Source organism: Equus quagga, chromosome 1 (genome assembly GCF_021613505.1).
Source record: "Equus quagga isolate Etosha38 chromosome 1, UCLA_HA_Equagga_1.0, whole genome shotgun sequence".
In the NCBI taxonomy this organism is placed as follows: domain Eukaryota; kingdom Metazoa; phylum Chordata; class Mammalia; order Perissodactyla; family Equidae; genus Equus; species Equus quagga.
The window spans coordinates 137,165,565-137,188,666 of NC_060267.1; the positions used below are offsets into that span (position 1 = coordinate 137,165,565).

Consider the following 23,102-nt stretch of genomic DNA (forward strand, 5'->3'; position numbering starts at 1 on the left):
TCCTAGTGCGAACCAATAACAAGGGACGCTGGGTGCGAGGCGCGGGGGGCGGGGCTCGACGCGGCCGCCGCCATCTTGATGGGAGAGAAACAATAGGTCGGAAGCGCAGTGGGATCGGGCTGTGGCTGCAGGTAACGCCCGCTTCGCCCGGCTTACGGCTCTGCTGTCCGGGGAACCTTACGGGAGGGTTTCTCCGGGCCTTTGGGGGACGAGGTCTCTAGTCGTTAGGGGTGTCCCCGGGTTATTTGAGGAGGGGCTTTCCCGCGAACATGGGGGAAGGGAGATCTCCCAGGGTCTTTGTGAGGCCGGATTTCCCCGGGTCATTTGAGAGAGGCATTGTATTTTCAGCTTATTGGGGAAAGAATATGTCCCCTGGTTTTGAGGGGCAGAATCTTCCCTGGTCATTGGAGGTGGGGGGCTCTCCCTCGGTCATTGAGGAGGTCGTCTCGGGTCTTTGTTGGGGGGGAGGGTCAAGATCTCCCGGGTCCCTGAGGGGTCTCCCCAGGACCTTGGCGTCCACCATCTCCCGGGTCATTGATTGAGGGGGTTATCCTTGAGGCTTTCGTTGGAGTAGTCAGGCTAACGCCTCAGGTGCTGTTACCTGGGGCCGGCAGATGTGCAGCCATTTTGAATGTTGAGTGCCAGTTGGGCCTGTCAGCTGGTGTCTGGTGGGGAAATCTGCACACGACCTTAACCCAGAAAGTCCTAAAATGCGTCAGAAAACGCTTTCTTTATAGTGATTGGCTTCACCGTGGGTGAAGCTTCCCTTTCTTTCACATTTGATTACAGACTGCTTTTGTCTTTTGCATTCTAATTTCATTTTAGGGTTTTATTCGGTTTCATATATTAAGAAAGTTGCACTAGCCGAAAACTGAGTCCAAATGTTGTGAAAATGAAATGTAGAAACCAGTAAAATCTACTGCTTTTAAGTATCAAGGTGAATAGAACTAACCACTGCTTGGAATGAAACATTTTGGTAGCAAAATGTAAGTAGAACAAGAATAAAATAAAATCATCTGGAAGAAGTACTGAAACTTTTGAAAAGTGGTAACAAAAATGTTACAGGTCACCAGTTTTATGATATTTTTTATAAAGCACCATGATTACAGTAATTTTGATAAGTTCTAGTATTTAAGATATTTGCTGTATATGGGTTTTTAGCAGGGTAACATTTTGGGTGAACTAGAACACTTAGTTATATGTGTTGCCGTTGCAGAGTTTGTATAATTGCATCCTGTAACCTGGTGTTAAGTATTTAAAGTTTCAGAGTGGTGTTATTATTGTTTTAACTTTAGGCAGTATCAGAATTAGAAACTGGGCAAAGTGAATACTTTATCATGTTTGTCATAATAGGCCAGTTGATCACTTAGGAACTTTTTCTTTGGAGAAAAAGGCAGTTTAACTGTTACTCCATTTGGTTTACCTGCTTTGTGACTTTAGAGTAGAATTCACAGGAATTGTTAGAAATCAAGTGGATGAGAACTAGCACTTGAGTTGATAATAATTGTAAAAAACAGGTTAGCAGGTGGAGTGGATTTCTTTTGTGCTTCTAGGCTTCACAGGTGACAGACAAGTACACTGTATACCAGTCCTGTATCTGAGCAGTGGAATGTGGGGGGAAGGAGCAACTACAGACTGATGAACCTTAGCCAGTCTCCCTTGGGGGGGGCGGGGGCATATGTCACTGGTATCTAGGCAACAGGGATGAGCCTGAGCCTCCCTGAGGCCAGCTTGCTGAGGTGAAAATTTTCCATTGTTTGTCTCATAAAGAGGATGCACCGGGGAAGAATTTTCCTTTTAAGTGAAGTTATTTTACCTGTAGCATTATCACCTTAAACAAATTGAACACATTTTTGTATAGTAGAAAGTAAGCAGTTGATTACTCTTCTGTGATTACATTTTAAAGCAGGTTTTTGTTTTTGTTTTTTAAGTAAATTATATTTTTGCCTATTTGCATACTGAGTAATAAAACTAACAAGTAGTACTGGTGTTTTGCAATACATTCTGGTGGCAAGGAAAGGTCCTTTACCCCAAAAATTGAATTTGGAGTCCACCTCACAGTTTGAAGGAAAAGCATCTCCTAAGGTGATGCACAGTTGGTGTGGGGCTGTCATCCATCACCAGCTTCCAGTTATCAACTCCTTACCAGTCTTGTTTCATCTACACTCTGCCTTCCTCCCCTCACCTTAAAAAAAAAACCCCGACTTTTTTAGGAAGTATATCCCAAAAATGTGTTTTATCCATAAGTGTTTCATTGTGTATGTCTAAGAGACAAGGAGGTCCCCATGGTATCTACAGTACCTTTATTCTTCCTAAAAAACAGTGAAAATTCCTTAGTTTTCCAGTCATGTTCAAATGTCCCTGATTGTCTCATTTTTTTTTACAGTTTGCTCACATTGGGATCCAGAGAAGGTCTGCACATTGCATTTGATTGAAGTGTCTGTCTCTTAAATTTATGTATGCTTATTGTATTTTTCTTGTAATTTGTCTTTTGAAGCAACTGTCATTTGTCTTGCAGGGTTTCCTATAAGCTGGCTTTTGCTAATCTCTCCCTGTGCTTGAGACCGTTTGACTCTTGTGGCTGGGTTTGAAGGAGTCACTCTTACTTATTTATTTATTTATTTATTAAAGATTTTACTTTTCCTTTTTCTCCCCAAAATCCCCCTGGTACATAGCTGTATATTCTTAGTCATGGGTCCTTCCAGCTGTGGCATGTGGGATGCCACCCCAGCATGGCCCGATGAGCAGTGCCACATCCGTGTCCAGGATCTGAATGGGCGAAACTGTGAATGGGCCACTGAAGCGGAGCACGCAAACTTAACCACTCGGCCACGGGGCCAGCCCCAGGAGTCACTCTTGTATATCTTTTCAGTGAAGAAGTTGAGAAGGAACTGCTAGGGCTCATTCACAAATGAGCCCCAAACTGAACTCTGAGGGTTGTCAGGGACCTGAAGGGCCACACAGAGCAAGACCCTCCTCTTCCTTCTTTGTCATGTGGTCCAAAGGGCCTGAGCCCTAGATTTTGCACGTGGAACTGGGAGGAGAGTTTTACCATTGGTCTCCAAGGTGGGCGTAGGTGTTCTGCTTCCTTATCTCTTTACAGACCTCCTCCTCTCACACTGACGTTGTACCCTCTGCGGGCTGTTCACAGTTATGGAGACCTTGACCCCATGTTCTTCTTTCTTTATGCGTTACTCTTGGGGGACCTTCTGTCTTTGTCGGTAATTCCCAGATCTTTCAAGTTAGACTCACTCAAGCTTGGATCCCACTGCTCCCAACTATCTGCTAAACATTTCTTCTGGAGTGCTTGACCATCCTCTTGTATTTAAATATCTGAAGCTCAACTCAGTATCTTCTCAGCTGTTCCTGACTTGGTGAACAAAACATCCTTGTTCTGTTTCGTGAAGGCTCAGTATCTGACTCATCCCTTAGTTTGTTTTCCTGTATCAGGAGTTCTGAAGATGGGATTTATGGTTGTCCACTCCCCAGACTATGCAGAGTTCAGTGAGGGTGGGCATTTTTCAGGAGAGAGGCCCACAGATGTCTCAGATTCTCTAGGGGGTCAGTCACCCCCCTCAAGTGTTAGGAACAGTGTGTTATACCTAGCCATCTACCAAGTCCTGTTTCTCTACTCTCCTTTCCTTTCCTTCCTTAATTCCCCTGTGTGGGCTAGGCAAGGCACCAGGCTTTGTGGGTACAGTGGAGAAGGCAGGAGACCCTGCGTCCTGCCAGGTGTGCCAGTGGTGGGGGGAGGTGACATTAAAGAGGTCGTTTCAGGGGCCAGCGCCATGGCCGAGTGGTTACGTTCGCACACTCTGCTTCAGCGGCCCAGGGTTTCGCCGGTTACGATCCTGGGCGTGGACATGGTACTGCTCGTTGGGCCATGCTGAGATGACACCACACATGCCACAGCTAGAAGGACCCACAACTAAAAGTATACAACTATGTACTGGGGGGCTTTGGGGAGAAAAAGGAAAAATTTTTTTAAATCTTTGAGAAAAAAAAAAGGTCATTCCAGATGAAACAGATACTGGAGAGAACAGCCCTGGTGCCTTGGATGCCCCAGAACCTGAGGGCTGTCAGGGACTCTTCCTCATCCCCCACCGTGGGTTGAAGGAGGAGAGACCCATCAGAGAAGGAAGCCCAGTCTGGGAAATTATGAAGAGGTCAGCTTGGTCTTGGTCCTGATGCCTCCTAGGGGTTGCAGCTCTCTTAGGGGTTTTCCTGCTGTGTTCTCCTTCCTCCAGAAAACTCTCAGGCTCAGGACTGTGAAGGGAGTGTAGCTCCTCTTCTTTCACCTTTGGCTTTGACATCTTTAAATAACCAAATATTAAATTCACGAGCCTACAAATTTACCTTATAAAGTTTTAAAATTTTTCTTCAAACCCCCTTTTTCACATGTACTTCTAATATGTGTAGGAGTTGTATCTCTTCGTTTGCTTCTTCAGAATGCAGACAGAGGGGCTGGCCTAGCGGAGTAGTGGTGAAGTTTGCATACTCCACTTCAGCGGCCAGGGTTCCACGGCCCACAGTTCTGCGGGTTTGGATCCTGGGTGTGGACCTACACACCACTCATCAAGCCATGCTGTGGCGGCATCCTACATACAGAAAATTAGAGGAAGATTGGCACAGATGTTAGCTTAGCAACAGTCTTCCTCACCAAAAAAAATAGAATGCAGACAGAGAAAGTTCCTAATAAATGCTAGTTCCTGCTGCCAGCATCCCTCCACTGATGTTACTGCAGTAGTCATCTGCAGTGCCTCTCTGAAGCCAAGTTTTCCCTTGTCCTTCTGCCTTGTTAATTTTCCTAACATAAAATGTCACCACCCTGCTTTAAAATCTGCAGTGGCTCACATATATTGTGTCAGGGTGAAACGGTGGATGGAACCTTTTTTTTTTTTAACTTTTTATTAAGATTATGATAGTTTACAACCTTGTGAAATTTCAGTTGTACATTATTGTTAGTCATGTTGTAGGTGCACCACTTCACCCTTTGTGCCCTCCCCCCACACCCCCCTTTCCTCTGGTCACCACCAATCAGTTCTCTTTGTCTCTGTGTTTAACTTCCACCTCTGAGTGGAGTCATACAGAGTTCATCTTTCTCTATCTGGCTTATTTCACTTAACATAATACCCTTAAGGTCCATCCATGTCGTTGTGAGTGGGACGATTTTATCCTTTTTATGGCTGAATAGTATTCCATTGTGTATATATATGCCATGTCTTTATCCAGTTATCAGTTGATGGGCACTTAGGTTGCTTCCACGTCTTAGCTATTGTAAATAATGCTGCTATGAACATAGGGGTGCATAGGACTTTTGGAATTGCTGATTTCAAGTTCTTTGGATAGATACCCAGTAGTGGGATGGCTGGGTCATAAGGTATTTCTGTTTTTAATTTTTTGAGAAATCTCCATACTGTTTTCCATAGTGGCTGCACTAGTTTGCATTTGGATGGAACCTTTTTAATCTATGCTCTGTCCCAGCAGTTCTACTTCGAGGAATTTTTCTTAGAGAAATACTTCCACAAGTGTGCAAAGACATACATGGATGCTCACTGCATTATTATTGTAATAAAAAATTGGACATACTATCAGGGCAGTTGATAAATACTTTATGATTATGTGTGAATATTGTGCAGCCTTTAGAAGGAATCATATATAGACAAAGATGTGGAAAGATGTTTAAGGCATATAGTTTAGTGGGGGAAAAATGGCAAAACAAAGCACAAATATTGAATGATTCTACTTGTGTGAGAAACTAGAGTAGTCAGATTCATAGAGACAAAGTTGAATGGTGGTTGCCAGGGACTGGAGGATAGGGAGAGCAGGGAGTTATTGTTTAATAGACAGAGTTTCAGTTTGGGAAGATGAAAAGTTCGGGAGATGGACGTTGGTGATGGTTGCACAACATTGTAAATGTACTTAATGCCTCTGAACTGTATACCCCAAAATAGTTAAAATGATAAATTGTATATTATGTATGTTTTTTATCACAGTTTTAAAAAGTAAGGGGGAAATAAAGCTGATTTTACTGGGGGGAAAAGGCAAAACAACACATTTAGCCCTACCCTGTTTATGCATAGAAGAAAATTATGGGATGAAGAGATACCAAACTATTATTGGTGGTCATTTTATCACACTTATAACCAGTTAAAAAATCTGTTTAAGGGCTAAACAGGATGTCTCTTGGCACTCTCCATTTATCTGCCTGGTCTTGAAGCCTTCATCCTCCTTCTGCAAGTGTAAGCTTAATGTACCCTTATCCTCTTGTACTGTTAAGTGCACCCTCTGACCTTCATCTCCCATTGGACTCTTTGGAGGAACTGTGGGACAGTGGACAGAGGACAGTTCATGTTTGAGGAGTGCACTGCATGCAAGGCAGGCAGTAGGCTAGATGTTTAATCTTGTTCCCACATCACAGCACCTCTATAAAACTGTACCATGCCTGGTTTACACATGAAGACAGGCACTGAGGGTAGGTAAAGCACCATTTATACCTAAATATAAGGCAGGCCCCAATTTCTCAGGGAAAGGATTTAAGAAGAATTTTTTGGTTCAACTCAAGAGTTTTAACTTATAGAGATGTACTTGAAAGTTTCATTTATTGTAATATTTATTGTCTTTAATTGCACGTACATATTTAGTTATCTAAAATAATGTATTCCTTTAGAAGTTACACTTTTTCCCACATATTTCATGAATTAGTTCTGCTCCAATTTGTCTGGTTGCATCTTTGACATTCCCATAGCCACATTTGGAGGTGCTTTCCTCCTGAGCACTTCGTCCTCACCTCTCAGTAATGGAGATTTGACACTGGAACCTTTACCTCGAGCTGATTGTGATCTCTGTGGTGTGACCTTTTTACTGTGTTGCTTTCTTTTTTACTAACAGCTAAGATATAGTTCACATACCATATTATGCACCCCCAAAGAAATCCTGTATCCTTCATCCCTCGTATAATCCCCCTCCCCACCGGCCCATCAGTCTTCCCGAATGTCCTCTCAACCCTGGCTTGTTTAAAGGACCCTGTGCCGTGTTAAGCCTCAGGGGTGGAGGGAGGAAGCAAGTCAGTGCTGCCTAGCTTGCCCTGCTGTCAGTTGTGATGGTATGCCTTGTAAACTGAAGGTGGTTGCCTTGTGACTAGGGAGCACGTAGCTGTAGCATGTTACCATTTTGCCATTTTCCACATGGGCAGCACGTTACCATTTTGCCATTTTCCACATGGGCAGTTAGAGGGAAGATGAGGACTTTGACTTGCTCTGTAAGACTTTGTTGGCCCTTACAATCCTGCTCAGGTGCACCCTTGATTCATTTTTCTGTTTATAGATATTTTCTCCAGTGTTTTTCAAGGTTTTATGTTTGTTTTTAATGTAAGTTTTCATTAATAGTGTTCTCTTCTAGTTGAAGTTATGCTAATTCAGTCTTACAAGTAAGGGTTAAGCTATGGAAAACAAGTAGATAACATCTTTCCCATTGACGCATCAGCATTATTAGTATACATCAGCATTATTAGTATACGGTGGCCAAAAGTTAACATTCGGATAACAAGAAAGCATTTTTGTTCCTTATGCCACCAAGATGCCACTTAGTTAAGACTGAAATGGTTGGGAGGATGGTAGTTTCTAGATGTGGTATCCAGGTTAGAACAGGTAGCAAAACAAGCACATGGTTACAACAGAAAAGTGGTGCTTTGATTTGATTTTAAATGTTCGTGAAATATAGCTGTTGCTGAAGTGATTTGGTCAACACCTACGGAATCCTATCCACAAAAAGTAAAAATGATAACAACTACAGCTGCTGTTCCTGAGACTCTCACTGTGCTAGGTCTTTTACCTGTGTTCTTTTTGTTCCTGGCCACTTTGAGATGATGAGAAGTCTCATTCCTCTCTGGACTGAAGGATTTCAGGCTTTGGGTTTTCTTGAAACCCTTGTGATTTGAAGATGAAGCTTCAGTGTCTGCTATCACAAGCCCCTCTAGGCAGCTGGAGTCAGCTTGGGCCTCTTCTGCTTGCTTTCTGTTGTGGAGAATTCTCAAAGCTTTCTTTGCACTGCCGGGTTTTGTTTTGTTTAACTCTTGTGAGTGTATTTAACTGAAACTCATAGTTGATCAAAATGGGAGATCATTTAGTGTTATTGTTATCTCTATGTATGCATCCATTTATCTTGTTCGAGACACTCGTACGTGTTTTTGTTTTTTTAATTTAATTTTTATTGAGTTAATGATAGGTTACAATCTTGTGAAATTTCAGTTGTACATTATTGTTTGTCAGTCGTGTTGTAGGTGCACCCCTTCACCCTTTGTGCCCACCCCCCACCCACCTTTCCCCTGGTAGCCATTAATCTGTTCTCTTTGTCTACATTTTAAAATTCCTCATAGAGACGCTCATACATGTTTTAGAAATTGGATGTCCAATCCTAAGTCTAAGGAAGAGTAAAACTTTTCTTTTAATGAAATAAGGTATCTTAAAGACTGGGAAGCAGAACACTTGGCTGTAGTGTTGCTCTTTCTGCACTTAGTTTTTGAGAATGTGCCCTATTGGTACCTGGACTGGATCCCACAAAGCTGTGTTTGTGGGCAGCTGCTGCTTTGTCTCAAGTCCCTTGAGCCACATTGCTCTACCTTAACTCCACCTGTCAGAGAGCCTACCACGGGTCCTTGCCTTGAGCCTTTTTCATCTTTTCCTTTGGGCTGCTCCAGGGCCAACGGACTTTCCTTTCCACAGCTGCACACTGAGAAATGTGCCCATGGGCTATGTGAGCTCATTTTACTCTCTTGGGGAATGCCAAAATCTTGCATCCCCTTTCAATGCTTGTTTGATAAGAGTAATAGGTTATTTTTGTTTTACAAGTATAAAACTAACATTGGATGTGCATTTTTGTGTAAGCACAGGCTGCTAGGTCCTGGGACATTTGGAGGGGTGGACCTTGCAGCAGTGCCAGATGGCAACTGACAGACTCTGGGCCCCAAAAAACTGATGGATGTGGCCAGCAGATCTGGGGCAGGTGAAGGCTGAGAAAGGAAGGGACAGGCTACCCCTCTCCCAGGAATGATTTATCTCACTCTCAAAGAGTGTTTTTACTTTGAAAATAACCTTAGAGCCAGAGGGGTAACAGAGTGGTAAGATGTAAAAAGTGGAAGTACCCCCTTGGCCTTCCCTCCCAATCCTCAAATGAGCTCTTGATTGACTGAATTCACTGCCCTTCTCACAAGCCAAGTGATTCTGAAAGGGTCATTGTGTGATTTGCTTCAGAACTGTGGTGTGGTTGAACTTGATTTTCCTCAAAGAAATTTTTTATTATCTTGCTGTGCCTTATTTTGGAAAGAAATCTCAGGACTCATGGAGGATGACTGGCGCATATCTCTGTGTTAGGACGTAGTGCTGTGACCTGTACAGTCAAGAATTTTCTCACTCCCGTATCTCATTCTTTTCTGGCTCGTCGTGAAAGAACACTGTACTCAGAGCGGTTGGATAAGAAAAGCCACCAGATTAGTGCTGTGAGCCTGAGATGCTTTGCAGACCCTCGAGGGGAGTGTTCACCTGATCGAGGTGTCATGAGGACCCAGAGGAAATTGTGCTTCCTGTGCATAGGACCTGCTACAGTGCAGGGCACACCTTGGTCCCTCTACTAGCAGGTGATGGCGTGGCCAAGTCGGGGCTGCCTGGGTTTTGTGGTTGCCCATGAGGACTGAATCATTTCTGGTATTCTTTGTTTCAGAGGATGAGTTCATGTGTCATCTAGTTTGGAAATAGTCTGAGAGATGAGCAGGGGTAAATATTGACCACAGGCAGGGAGCGTGTAATCTTATTGGCACATGAGAGGACTATGGCTCAAGGTAGGAAAGTCCCCAATGGATCAAGACCTCAGAGCAATTTTGGCCATAGTCTGAGAGAGTCGTTTTCTGTTGTGTATGTTTCTTACAAGGTGGTTGGAGTCATAGTCTGCACCAAGGAGGAGGAGACTGGAGATGGAGAATTGCCCTTGAAAGAGAGGTAACGGGCTTTTTAAGAAGGATAGCAAATTCTTGGTGTGCTTATGGAATACTTGAGCTGTTGATGAGAAAATTTGATATTCTGATGAAGAGGATATGTGACACCTTAGAATTAATAGTTTAGGGGCCGGCTCCGTGGCCGAGTGGTTAAGTTCGCGCGCTCCGCTACGGCAGCCCAGGGTTCGGATCCTGGGCGCAGACATGGCACCGCTTGTCAGGCCACGTTGAGGCGGCGTCCCATATCCCACAACTAGAAGGACCTGCAACTAAGATACACAACTGTGTACAGGGGGAGTTTGGGGAGATAAAGCAGGAAAAAAAAAAAAAAAAGATTGGCAACAGTTGTTAGCCCAGGTGCCAATCCTTAAAAAAAAAAAAAGAATAATTTAGATTAGTGGTACTACAGTTTTAGCTAGAAAAAGCTTTTTATTTTTTATTTATTTTTAAAGATTTTATTTTTCCTTTTTCTCTCCAAAGCCCCCCAGTACACAGTTGTGTATTTTTAGTTGTGGGCCCTTCCACTTGGGGCATGTGGGATGCCACCTCAGCATGGTCTGATGAGCAGTGCCATGTCCACGCCCAGGATTCGAACTGGTGAAACCCTGGGCCGCCAAAGCATAGTGCATGAACTTAACCATTCCCCCATGGGGCCGGCCCCAGCTTTTTTTTTTTTTAATTAATTAATTTATTTTTGAGGAGGATTAGCCCTAAGCTAACATCTGCCGCCCATCCTCCTCGGTTTGCTGAGGAAGACTGGCCCTGAGGTAACATCCATGCCCATCTTCCTCTATTTTATACGTGGGACACCTGCCACAGCATGACTTGATAAGCAGTGTGTAGGTCTGCACCTGGGAGCTGGACTGGTGAACCCTGGGCTGCCAAAGTGGAATGTGCAAACTTAGCGCTGTGCCACCAGGCTGGCCTGAAAAAGCTTCTTAAATTGCTAAAACTCTAATTCCAGCAGTAAAACTCTGATGAACATATTTTCAGGTAGGCTAAAAGCTCCTTCTCTCCATCCCCCTCCATCTTTAGGGCCTCTAGTCTGTCATTGCAGAAATCCAGTCTAACAAGGCAAAGAGGTGGGGCAGTGTTGTCTTACTGGTAGTTGTAGAGAGGAAAAGCATCTGAGAGGCTGCTATTTCCCTTATGGAAAAGCTCATCCAGATTTTTGGAACAGAATCTGCTGTTAATTTGGGGGAAGGATCTGCATTATTGTGACTTCATGAAATAGTTCACTTAGAACTTGTATTGTTTAGATTTTGCTGAGGAAGATTTGCCCTGAGCTAACCTCCGTGCCAGTCTTCCTCTATTTTTTGGTATGGGCGGCCAGCACAGCATGGCCACTAATAGAGCAGTGTAGGTCTGTGCCCTAGAACCAAACTCGGGCCTCTGAAGTGGAGCGTGCTGAACTTAACCACTAGGCCTCTGGGGTTAGCCCCTACAAGTTGTATTTTTTCCTTTATTAAAACTAGGAAAAAATGCTAATGAGGGAGAAAAGGAACACCTAGTGTTGGACTGCAGGCATCTGTGTCAAGTCACTGCAGGGCTTCTCTTTCTTGTCTCTCTGGTCCTGCTTCTTTGGCGGAGCCAGCACCTGCTTTGGCATGGAGATGATACCCTCCCAGCCAGCCAGGCTGCAACTCCTTTGAGGTTAAGACTATGATTCCAGCATTCTTGGCAGCGACTCCATCATGTCAGGTACCTGTTGTTTTCTGTGATGAGGCCTGGGTAATATGGTGACCTCATGGTGCCTCTGTGCACCCATCTGTAAGGGAGATAATCATAGTATCTACTCCAGAGGGCTGTTTTAAGAGTGGAGGTGGGGCCGGCCCCGTGGCCCAGTGGTTAAGTTCGCGCACTTTGCTTCAGCAGCCCAGGGTTTTGCCAGTTCGGATCCTGGGAGCAGACATGGCATCACTCATCAAGCCACGCTGAGGCGGCGTCCCACATGCCACAACTAGGAGGGCCTGCAACTAAAAATATATAACTATTTACTGGGGGGCTTTGGAGAGAAAAAGGAAAAATAAAATCTTAAACAAAAAAGAGTGGAGGGACTTGATTTTTATGGAGCAGTGGTGGGAGTTTTCCTGAGGTTGATGGTCGTTTGACACCATGTAGCCAGATGGGCCAGTCTGGTTAGTCACTGTCCTTGATGCGTCCCACGAGGCAAACATTGAAGAAAGCTTTTCTCTTCCTTCCTGGCTTTATTTTGCTAGAACTCCTTTTTGTATATTCATTTTGTCACCAGGGCTTGTGCCTCGTTTGTTATACAGCTTCCCTGGAAGTCCAGGTCATGGAGGGAATGATGTTCCTTCTGCATCGTCTTGCTGAGACACCTCGTTTAAAGCTGATGGCAGACCCACCAGCATTGCTGAAGAGACCTTCAGCATATACAGCACCAACCCATGGCCTTTCTTTACTTTGTCTGCAAAGGATGGGGATAATTATCTTTCGGTGATAATTTAGCAACCTGAAAACCTTGGGTCTTTGGGATGTGACTCAATACCAACCCAGAATTTCTGAATGCTAGTTAGTATATTTTTTTAAACAGTAATAGGATTTTAATCTTCTTGTACCCACATTTTTAAAGTTTATTCTTCAGTGAACATTGTTTTCTTGCCTGATTTTCTACAAGAGAGAATTTTCCAAGAGGTTAGTTGTCATTACAGTAAGAGCTTTGCGTCAATCCTATTCCCCTACCTCTGCCCTCTGGCAACTGCTTATCTGCTTTTTGCTGTTTATTGTCTGCAATTCCAAATATGAGAAATATGTTGTACGGTGAAGCCATACTTACGTTCACATTGAGAGGCTGAACATAATAATTAAAATAACCACTAAATGAGACTTACTTTATTATGTGCAATGCAATGATATTTACTGTTTTTTCCTAGTTGATGAAAACAAAGAAAGAAACTTCTGATTACCATTCACTAATTTGATTACACAGCCCGCAGAGTAGAGATCTATTCCAGGCCTGTCTTCTCCATTTTACAGACCAGAAAACTGGAACCCAAAGGGAGTCAGGGGCTTAGAGTCTTTGTCCAAGCAATTGAGTGGCAGAACAGGGACTAGAATCTGGTTCCACCTCACTAGAGGATAATAAATTGTCTCTCTAATCCCCCCTCACCTTTGGGAGTTTCCTCTGTCCATCAGACTTGGCGCAGATGAGAATGAGCGGTATTCTTGCCTTTCTACCGAGGGTGATGGTTCTTCTTTGGGAAACAATGTCCTGTGGCCTGCTAGAGTTGGGTGCTGATGGGAGGGTAGCAGGGTGTCACATCATACTCAGCCACTTAGGAACACACTGGGGACCTGGGAGGAGGATGAGTTAGAGATCCTTACCTGGCTTTGTGGCCTCCAGCCACACTCCTGAACCATACTCTAAACAGCTGCCATGATGGACTGGTTTTTGTTTTAGATTTTTCATTGGGGGGGGGATGGGTAAGACAGATGCCTGGAGAAAGATATTTTTTTACTTGAATACATTTAAGGAATCTCGAACAGAGTTGCAAAGGGATTTGTATCGTTGTTAGCATTGCTCCGATAACAAAAGAAGTTGTACATTTTTATGAAAGGTTTGGATTGTGTTCCTAAAACCTGGTCCATGAGGAGTGTCTTGTGTTTTCACAATTTAATAATTATGGTGCCTGCTTCGTGCTTGGGTGCTGGCAGGCCAGCCATAAGTCAGTAGTTTTCCTTTGGTATTGCTCTTACTCAGGAAGTATTTTACGGTAGACTAGTATGGATTGGTCAGTATAGACCTAGAGAAAGGGCTTGTGTGTGGCCAGGCATCTTAGAGCTCCACCTTCTGGACAGAGTCTGGAATGGCTGGAATGTACTTGTCCTTAGAGCTGATTGCATGTATTGTGTCCTGGGACTCTTCTCAGCACATTCCCTCCTGAAGGCTTCTGTGATGATGAAAAGGTAGTACTGGGGAGAAATCGAGACTTTTGGTTTTCTGCTCTTTGCATATAGAAAAGCTTATTGATTCCTAATCTTTGAGTCAAGTTGGGGCTCACAGTCGGTTTTCTCTGACAGAAAGAGATTAAAACCAGCTTAGACTCTTTAAAATAGGCTACTTTATAAATAGAAAATATAAATCCATGGTGAAAGCACTCTCATGGGACAGGCTAAATGTCCCATGTATGTAGGAGAGCTGTACCAAGGCAGATTTGCCAGAGACCCTGGGCCCTAGAGGCAGCCGTGTGGGAGCATCCAACAGATTGAAGTTCACTTGGGAGCTGTGGATTATTGTTCCTGGCTCTGGATGAGTTTCCTCACCTCGCTGAATCAGCCTCATTGTTTGCAACAGGGAAAGCAATGTCTACATGTGGTATCATGTAGAGAAAGTATCATGAGGACCAAATGAGATAAGTTCCTGTAATGAGCCTAGCACATAATAGGTGCTTTACCCACATTAGAGGACAGTGGGCACATCTCTGGTAGATCCATTCTCACCACCACCATCTCAGTTGGAGTCATGGAAACCAGGAGTTCCCAGTAAGAATCCTGTATGGATACTGACGTGTTGCCCAAGCTCTCTATGTAGTGCTGTTAGATATGGTGTAGTCTGTAAGTTATAGACAGAAAACAAAGAACTAGCTTGACATGCCCTGAAACGGTTATATGCTTTGCTGAGATCCAGTGTGTTTGGGGATGGGAAGTCAGCGCTAAAGCCCTGGACCTCAGGAGCACAGCTTTGGGAGATCAGCATAGAACTGATTAAAATAGTCAGTGACCTAGAACACTGTGTGTCTTTTTAAGGAGTTAGCTAGCCTTGATCACTTGTTTTTAGATACAGACGTTAATCATTAAAGCTAGGCCCAATCTGCACTGCTAATAAGGTTAATGGGGCTTGTCTTTGGCCTTGGGCAGGGAGTTGTGTGTGGACTGGGGAACTGGAGTAAATCTTAATAGATGATGTGTAAGGAGGTTTTTCCTTTAAAATTTTATTTTATAAAAGCATAACGACCAAGAGTGAACCCTAATGAAACCAGGATGATGTGTCAGTGTAGGTTCATAATCACTTGTAACAAATGTACTACTCTGGTAGGGGATAGTGATAATGAGGGAGACTATGCACGTGTGGCGTCATAGCTTCGCGTTTTGCTCCCCATGGTGGCTTTCTAATGCCGTGAGGAGTGGGGGACGGGGGCTGTTTAGGGGCCCTGGAGCCAGTCTCTGCCTGTCAGCATCCGGCTCCGCCCGGCGAGAACTCAGGCTGTTTGTTTCTGCGGGAGGAGGCGGGGCCCGGCGTGAGCCCAGGCTGTTTGTCTTTCCTCTGGAGGGGGAGGGCTAGCGGCTCTAGACGGTTCCCAGGCTGCTTCCAACTCCGGTGTCACTGTTTGCTTCTAACAGGACGTCCTGGCCCGCGCAACCGAGAAGCTGAGGCTGGACAGACAGACTCACAGACGACAAACGAAGGGCGCGCTGGCCGCCAGACCCCGCCTCCTCCCCCTTTTCCCTGCCGCCTGCGCCTGGAGGATGAGCCCAGCCTTCAGGGCCATGGACGTAGAGCCCCGCGCCAAGGGCATCCTATTGGAACCCTTTGTCCACCAGGTCGGGGGGCACTCGTGTGTGCTCCGCTTCAACGAGACGACCCTGTGCAAGCCCCTGGTCCCGAGGGAGCACCAGTTCTACGAGACTCTCCCAGCCGAGATGCGCAGATTCACTCCCCAGTACAAAGGTGAGCCCCCAGCTGATGTAGGGATAGCCAACGCCTGGCATTGCGGCCGTGGAAGGCCCAGGCATCTGTCTCAGGAGCCCCACCCCTTCCCACTCATTCTTTGTTTTCCCTCCTCCTCCTCTTGGCCCTCAACCCGGCACCTCACACTCAGTTTTCAAGCCCTGGTAAGATTGCTCAGTTGTTTTGTTTTGTGGATTTGTTTTGAATTTATTTTTGGTAGAAGTATAGTTGTGTTTTATGTTCATGTGTGTCTCGATCACAGTAACCCATAGTCCCTCATGGGGGACAAGGGGGAAGACTTTGGGAGAATTTTACCCAGGATACTTGCTGCCTGCTTTTTGTCCTCCAGGAAGCCAGAAGCCGGGTGATTAGGTAGGCTGGGAGCGGGGTTGAGTCAGATGGAATGCAGGAGTGGGAGGCCTGTGCTGATTAGCTGAAGCCCTTTGCTATTACGGAATGTCCCCAAAATTGCTATGTTAAGACAACCCTTTGATTCACATGTGGTGACTTTTTCTTCCTTTTTATAATGCATTTGGGGGGGATCATCAGCAGCCGCCAGCGTGGTGTGGTCTTTCCTGGGGAGGGGGGAGTCCTTTGTAAATCAAAGATGAATCCATTAAGGAAGTTAATTTTAAATTAGCATTGCCTGGTTATGCAAAAGACTCTTGAACAGTGTAAGTTCTTCTGGGACTGTTGAAACACTCTCTTTGAAGACAATGTATGGGGCTCTTCTCTGTATTCTGAATATGCATGTATTTTGCTGTGGGGGTGGAGGAATTGGGGGCCCTCACTTGGTCCTTCTCTGTTGTTTTTTTTCAGGACAAAGCCAAAGGCCCCTTGTTAGCTGACCACCCCTGCCCCCTTTTTTCCCCTGGTTCTTCCCCTCCCCACCATGGCCACAGGGAAGTGTGGTCCCTTGAATTTCCCACCCTGGCTCCTCTGCGCCCAGAGCCGGGGACCACCTCAGAAGTGTCGTCTCTCTCTGAGCACGCATTCCCCTGCAGCAAGCGAGCGGGCGGGCAGCAAGGACTGAGCAAATTGAGTGTTCCTGGGCCAGAGAGGCCTGGGAGGAAAAGTGTTCAGCCAGTCGGTTGTAAGGCGCTCGTCGGCACCTGCTGAAACGCTCCCACCTGACAGCCCCCTCCTCAAAGACTGTAATTACACATGGCAGGTTCTAGAGACTCGAAGGGGAGAGCTGCTTTCAAGGCCACCACGCACCTGTGCTCCCGGCCCAGCCCTATTTGCCTTGTGTTCATATTGTTCTTTTGTGACATGAGACTGCAAAGACCAATAAAGTAACATATTTGAGAAGGACAAAAGGCTTGGGGCGCCCACCCGTGTCGGAGTGTGGCGAAGCCTTTGCTAGGGTGTCTGTTGTGCTGTGTGGTTTGTTTTGTTTGCTCCTTTATTTTGTTTTGCTTGCCCAGTCCTCCCTTACCCTTGGATCCCTCTTACCACTCAGGCACACCTGTTCCCCTTGTGTTTGGGCTCTGCTTTAAAGCAAGCCTCGAGGCCATCAGAGTTTCTGTTCAGGGCATTAAAAATTCTCACAAGATATAAAGAGCGAATGTTTTTACATGTCTCTTAGGATTAGAAGAATTACATAAAAATTAATAAACATTTTCGATGACAGAAAAATGTGTCTTGTAATTCTTTGGCTCCTGCCTTGTTGAGTGCATCAAAGAGGAAGACTCTCGGCCATGTTTGCTCCCTAATCTCTTGTCTTGTATGGTGTCATCTTTTCTAGCTGTTTTGATATTTGTTAGGATGGCAGATGAGTTTGGGGCCTCTGGCAACATAGAGACTAAGGAAGAGGGTAAGAAAAAAACAAATGTTACAATCATGTTATTTATAAAGCATCTTCCTGTGGATTTAAGAGTGCTCTCTGCTCCTCATCCCCCTTCCAGGTGTGGTATCTGTGCGCTTTGAAGAAGATGAAGACAGGAACTTGTGTTTAATAGCATATCCGTTAAAAGGGGACCATGGAACTGCAGACAGTGTAGACAATTCAGACTGTGAACCAAAAAGTAAGCTCGTAAGGTGGACAAACAAAAAACATCACGTCCTAGAAATGGAAAAGACCCCCAAGGACTGGGTGCGGCAGCACTGGAAAGAGGAGAAGATGAAGAGGTGTGTATAGACTGAGAAGGGAACCCTTGATTCTGTGAAAGGGGAGGGATCTTTGTTAGAACCCAGTCCCCGGAGCTAAGAACTTGCACGAAGGAGACTTAGTAGGTACCTTTTCATTTGGTGCTCAGTTCCTGCATGGCATACCCAGCTTTTCTTTAATTGACTCTGGGTTAGATCATGCCATTTTGGGTAAACAGCTGCAGTGGCAGATGTAAAAGAGTTTCAGTCACTCATTCTTTCTGCAGCTGCCCTGTGCCAGGCCCTGTGCTGCATCCTGTGGATGTAGCAATGACCAAGACAAGCCTTGCTCACTGAGAGTGGGAAACAAAATGGTCAGTTGGGCATCTCTGAATCTTAGGGACCCACCTAGGCAGAGCCTTTCAAGTGCCACACCTTGGCAGAACTTTTAAAAATATAAATAATGTATATAAATTGAAGTATGTATAACGTAGCTAAGTAGGTTGACTTATTCCCATGAAATTTCAATTCACATTTTTCCAGTCTCCAGCATTCAGAGTCAGGGAACCTGAATGTACCAGAAATCAGGGAGTAGTACTGTCTAGAAGAAGAGGGCAGTGGAGGCAGAGGCTGCTCTTACATCTTAGGTTGTCTTTACTGTAGAAGAACAGTGAGCTAGCCCCTTAATCTTTTTTTAAATTAACTTTCTGGAAATATAATGTATATACAGTAAAATGTACCCACTTGAAGTGTTTTTTTTTTGTTTTCTCTCCCCAAATACCCCAAGTACATAGTTGTATATTTTTTAGTTGTGAGTCCTTCTACTTGTGGCATGTGGGACGCCGCCTCAGCATCGCCTAATGAGTGGTGCCATGTCTGCGCCCGGGATCCGAACCAGCAAAATCCTGGGCTCCTGAAGCAGAGGGTGTGAACTTAGTTTTCAGTCACAGGGCCAGCCCCTGAAATCTTTAATGTATATACTGAAACCACCACTACATCAAGATATCAAACTTTACCTCACTCCAGAAAGTTCCTTCATGCCCTGAATTTTGATAAGACACTGATTTATTGGCTCCTTGTCTCTTTATAGCCATAAGTTAGAAGAAGAATTTGAGTGGCTAAAGAAATCTGAAGTCTTGTACTACAGTTTAGAGAAAAAGGGGAATGTAAGTTCCCAACTTAAACACTATAATCCTTGGAGCATGAAGTGTCACCAGCAGCAGTTACAGAGAATGAAGGAGAATGCAAAACATCGGAACCAGTACAGTATCCTTTGTTCATAGGGCATCTCTACCTTGGGGAGAGGGGAGGGTAAGTGAGGAGACCTTTGGAGCTTGGAGAGAGAATTTGGATTTTTTAATCGTTGTTGTGCCAGCACACCCTATGTGATAACCATGGGAAAATATCACTTCCCTTGCAGGTGAGGGCTGGTCTGGGGGTGCGTGGGGGGGGGGGGGCTATGATGGGTCCCTGGGGAGGAGGGACAGAGGGACAACTTACTGAGGAACCAACCTACATCAAGGGGCTTTAGCCTAGAGTGCAAGGGGCTGCTTCATGTTTTCAGTCTCCTGCAGAAGTCCCCAGATTGTGCTTACCTGCGAAGGGCTGGGGTGAGGGGGAGGACTGACCTTTCAGTCTGGTTCACCAGACAGGCACATGTGAAAGCACAGCGTCCTTTTCTTTTTTTCCCCTTCTTACTCATTAAGATAAACTTCATTGATTTTTTTTCTTTAATGTTATGGGGGAAAATTCCTCAGCATTGAGCATATTTTATTTATTTTTAACTTTTTATCAGGGAAAATTTTAAACATGTTAAAAATAAAATAATACATTGAACTTCTAAGTACCAGTCACCCCAGTTCAGCAGTTAACCCACTCATGTCAGTCTCATGTCGTGACACACTCTATACACCCAACAACCCCCAACTGAACTCTTTCTGAAGCAAGTCTCAGATATATCATTTCATCTGTCTGCACCTCAGCATGTATCTAAAAGATAAGGATATTTTAAACATTAATACCATTATTACTCCTTAAAAAGTAGACAATAATTTCTTACTATCAGATACCTAGTTTGTGTCCACATTTTCCTAATTGTCTCATAATATGTTTTTACTGATAGTTTATTTGATTGGGGATCTAAATGAGGTTCATATGTTGCATTTGGCTGAAACATTTAAGTCTTTAAATATGCTTTCTTTTTTTTTCTGGGAAATTTCTTGTCAAAGAAACTGGATCTTCTAGAGTTTGCCACTATCTGGATTGTACTGATTATGTCCCTGTGGTATCTTTACATGTTACTCTTTTCCCTCTCCTTCCATTAAGTTGATAATTTGATCTGCAGGCTTGATCAAATTCAGGTTTGATTTTGGCGGGGGGTGGGGGGGTGGCGGGAATCCCTCAGAGATGGTATTGTATATGTCCACCAGAAAGCACAGTGCTTAGTTGTCTTTCTCTTTTGTATTGCCATTGCCTTTGACCCATTTTTTCATTAGGTGATTTTCTAATTTTGTCCTTCATTTGTTAGCTGGAATCCTTCTGTAAAGAGAAACTTTTCCTTATCAATTATGTGCTTATCCTGAGGTATAGTTTATATAGGAAAGGCAGGTAAATGTCTTCCTTTATTTACCAGATATTTGGAATAATGAGTTTTTCAGCATCATTATAAATCCATGAATTTAAACGTTTTGACATGTTTTAGTCTATTGAAGTTATCTTAACTGATGTTCACATTATCTCATGTTTGGCCAGTGAGAGCTTTTCAAAATAGGTCTCTGGGTCATTTTGACACAATCACAGTAGTCTGTGATATGGCTATCTTGTTTTCTGGTCTGAAAAGATGGTCCAGGGTCATGTATGTTTCCTACTCCACATGTGAATTCAGTCATTCCTCTAAGGCAAGTTTGCAAACATTTCCAGTAGAGAGCCAAATAGTGGATGTTTTTAGGTTTTGCAGGCCATACACTCTGTCACAACTCTGCCATTGTAGCATGAAAGTAGCCTTAGACAATAATGTAAATGAATGAGCGTGCCTGTATTCCAGTAAAACTCTATGGTCACTGAGATTTGAATTTCATTTAATTTTCATGTGTCATGAAGTATTTTATACATATACATACACACATCTTAAAAATGTTAGAACCATTTCTAGCTTACAGTCTGTACAGCAGTGAGCAGGGGGCCGTAGTTCACTAATCTCTGCTCTAGGAGCACTGGTCTGGGCACTAGGGGTGCTCATACATCTGGTCATCGTTTCAAGACCTTTTCAGTGCACACAGCTAGGAAATAACTTTTTTTTTTTTTTTTGAGGAAGATTAGCCTTGAGCTAACTACTGCCAGTCCTCCTCTTTTTTGCTGAGGAAGCCCAGCCCTGAGCTAACATCCGTGCCCATCTTCCTCTACTTTATATGTGGGACGTCTGCCACAGCATGATGTGCCAAGTGGTGCCATGTCTGCACCCAGGATCCGAACCGGCGAACCCCGGGCCGCTGAGAAGCCGAATGTGCAAACTTAACCACTACACCACCGGGCCGGCCCCAGAAATACATATTTTAAAGACAGAACTTTTCATGAGTTCATACTTACATTTCCAGTTCATATTTAAAGCTACAGGATTTACTGAACTTATTTGATGTTCTGTTTATAATTTAGGACTATATGTTGTTGGACATGGTCCTACACCTTGCTGAATTCAGGAAATGATGTGTGTATCTCCCAGGCTGTTCTTAGACCAGTTTCTTGACAAGAATTGAAGATGCCTTTTAGCCCCCTATTCAGCCTTGGGCTCCGTGCATGAGAGAGAGCAGGACTGATGGGACCCTGTGTGGACCTAGGCTTCTCTGAGGTCCTCTGTGTGCCAGAATTGTGCCCTGGGAGTGCCAAAGCCTCATGCAGCAGCACCTTCTCTTTAGAGGGGGAATTGTCCTTAACTACTCAGAATTTATCTTACTGGAGAACCTGACTTCCCGCTATGAGGTGCCATGTGTCCTGGATCTCAAGATGGGTACGCGCCAGCATGGTGACGATGCTTCAGAGGAGAAGGCAGCCAACCAGATCCGCAAATGCCAGCAGAGCACATCTGCGGTTATTGGTGTCCGTGTGTGTGGCATGCAGGTGAGGAGAGTGCTGGTGCATGGCATGGGCTTGCTAGGGCATCCAGTAGCTGCTCCCCCCCCGCCCCCAGCATAGTTTTTTTTTCTCAAATGCCAGATTTGACTGTGTGAGTGTGTTGCTTTCCAGGTTAGAAAAGAAGGCATACATGCCTGGGTGATCCCCTCTGGGACTGGCTGGGCTGGCTGAGTCCAGAGTGTGGACAGGAGAGGAAAGGGAAGGCAAGAGGGTTAGGCCTTCTCCACTAGCCTGTACATTGAGCAGAGGGCTGAGGACAGAACCCAAGTCAGAGGGCTGCATCCAAGTGGGTGTTGATCAAAGGACAGTGTCTGGTGTGACTGGTGTACTTAACAAGTTAAAGGATTTGATCCAGGACTATCATATTGCTGCTACTCCCCAGGGTCCATGCTCTGAGGTGGTTATCAGCACCTGACCTGCTCGTCTTCCTTCCACAGGTGTACCAGGCAGGCAGCGGACAGCTCATGTTCATGAACAAATATCATGGACGGAAGCTGTCGGTGCAAGGCTTCAAGGAGGCCCTTTTTCAGTTCTTCCACAATGGGCGGTACCTGCGCCGTGAGCTCCTGGGCCCTGTGCTTAAGAAGCTGGCTGAGCTCAAGGCTGTTTTGGAGCGACAGGAGTCCTACCGCTTCTATTCAAGCTCCCTGCTGGTCATCTACGATGGCAAGGAACGGCCTGAGGTGGCCCTGGACTCAGATGCTGAGGACTTGGAGGACCTGTCAGAGGAGTCAGCCGATGAGTCTGCTGGTGCCTATGCCTACAAGCCCATTGGTGCCAGCTCAGTGGACGTGCGCATGATTGACTTTGCACATACCACGTGCAGGCTGTATGGCGAGGACAGCGTGGTACATGAGGGCCAGGATGCTGGCTATATCTTTGGGCTCCAGAGCCTGATAGACATTGTTACAGAGATAAGTGAGGAAGGTGGGGAGTGAGCTTGCTAGCTGCCCCAGCACCTGAGAGACTCTCTGTGTCCCAGGCACAGCTGTGCTGCGTCAGGGAGGAGGCCAGTATGGTCAGGTGGTGGCCCCTGCAGCCTGGAGCTGATGTGCAGAGGCCTCTCTGAGTCCCAGCCTGAGCCAGCCCTAACTGTGCTCGGAGTCTATTTATTTTAACTATTTCTTCAACATTCCACGTTTGATGATGCAGATACCTCTTTCTTCCCTGAGTGTAAATGTTCTAATATAGATCTTTTTGTTAATTGTA

The 23,102-nt window shown here is 44.9% G+C and overlaps 1 protein-coding gene across 6 annotated transcripts; it reads left to right on the forward strand.

Moving 5' to 3' along the window:
- IP6K2 (inositol hexakisphosphate kinase 2) lies at positions 1-23,102 on the forward strand. 6 transcript variants are annotated; one of them, XM_046675004.1, is made up of 7 exons: positions 115-131; positions 2,387-2,412; positions 15,350-15,677; positions 17,585-17,807; positions 18,856-19,031; positions 21,703-21,878; positions 22,331-23,102. In XM_046675004.1, the coding sequence occupies exons 3-7, from the start codon at positions 15,476-15,478 to the stop codon at positions 22,829-22,831; spliced, it is 1,278 nt and encodes a 425-aa protein (XP_046530960.1). In that variant the 5' UTR covers positions 115-131; positions 2,387-2,412; positions 15,350-15,475; the 3' UTR covers positions 22,832-23,102. The 6 variants fall into 6 exon arrangements, with proteins under 6 accessions (XP_046530923.1, XP_046530960.1, XP_046530932.1 ...); XM_046674976.1 differs by lacking the exon at positions 115-131 and adding an exon at positions 688-986; XM_046674956.1 differs by lacking the exons at positions 115-131; positions 2,387-2,412 and adding exons at positions 9,811-9,835; positions 9,925-9,992.

Coding starts and splice junctions, on each gene's coding strand:
- IP6K2 (XM_046674956.1), top strand. Junction 15,678..17,584: donor ATTCACTCCCCAGTACAAAG/GTGAGCCCCCAG, acceptor TCCCCCTTCCAG/GTGTGGTATCTGTGCGCTTT. Junction 21,879..22,330: donor TCCGTGTGTGTGGCATGCAG/GTGAGGAGAGTG, acceptor TTCCTTCCACAG/GTGTACCAGGCAGGCAGCGG.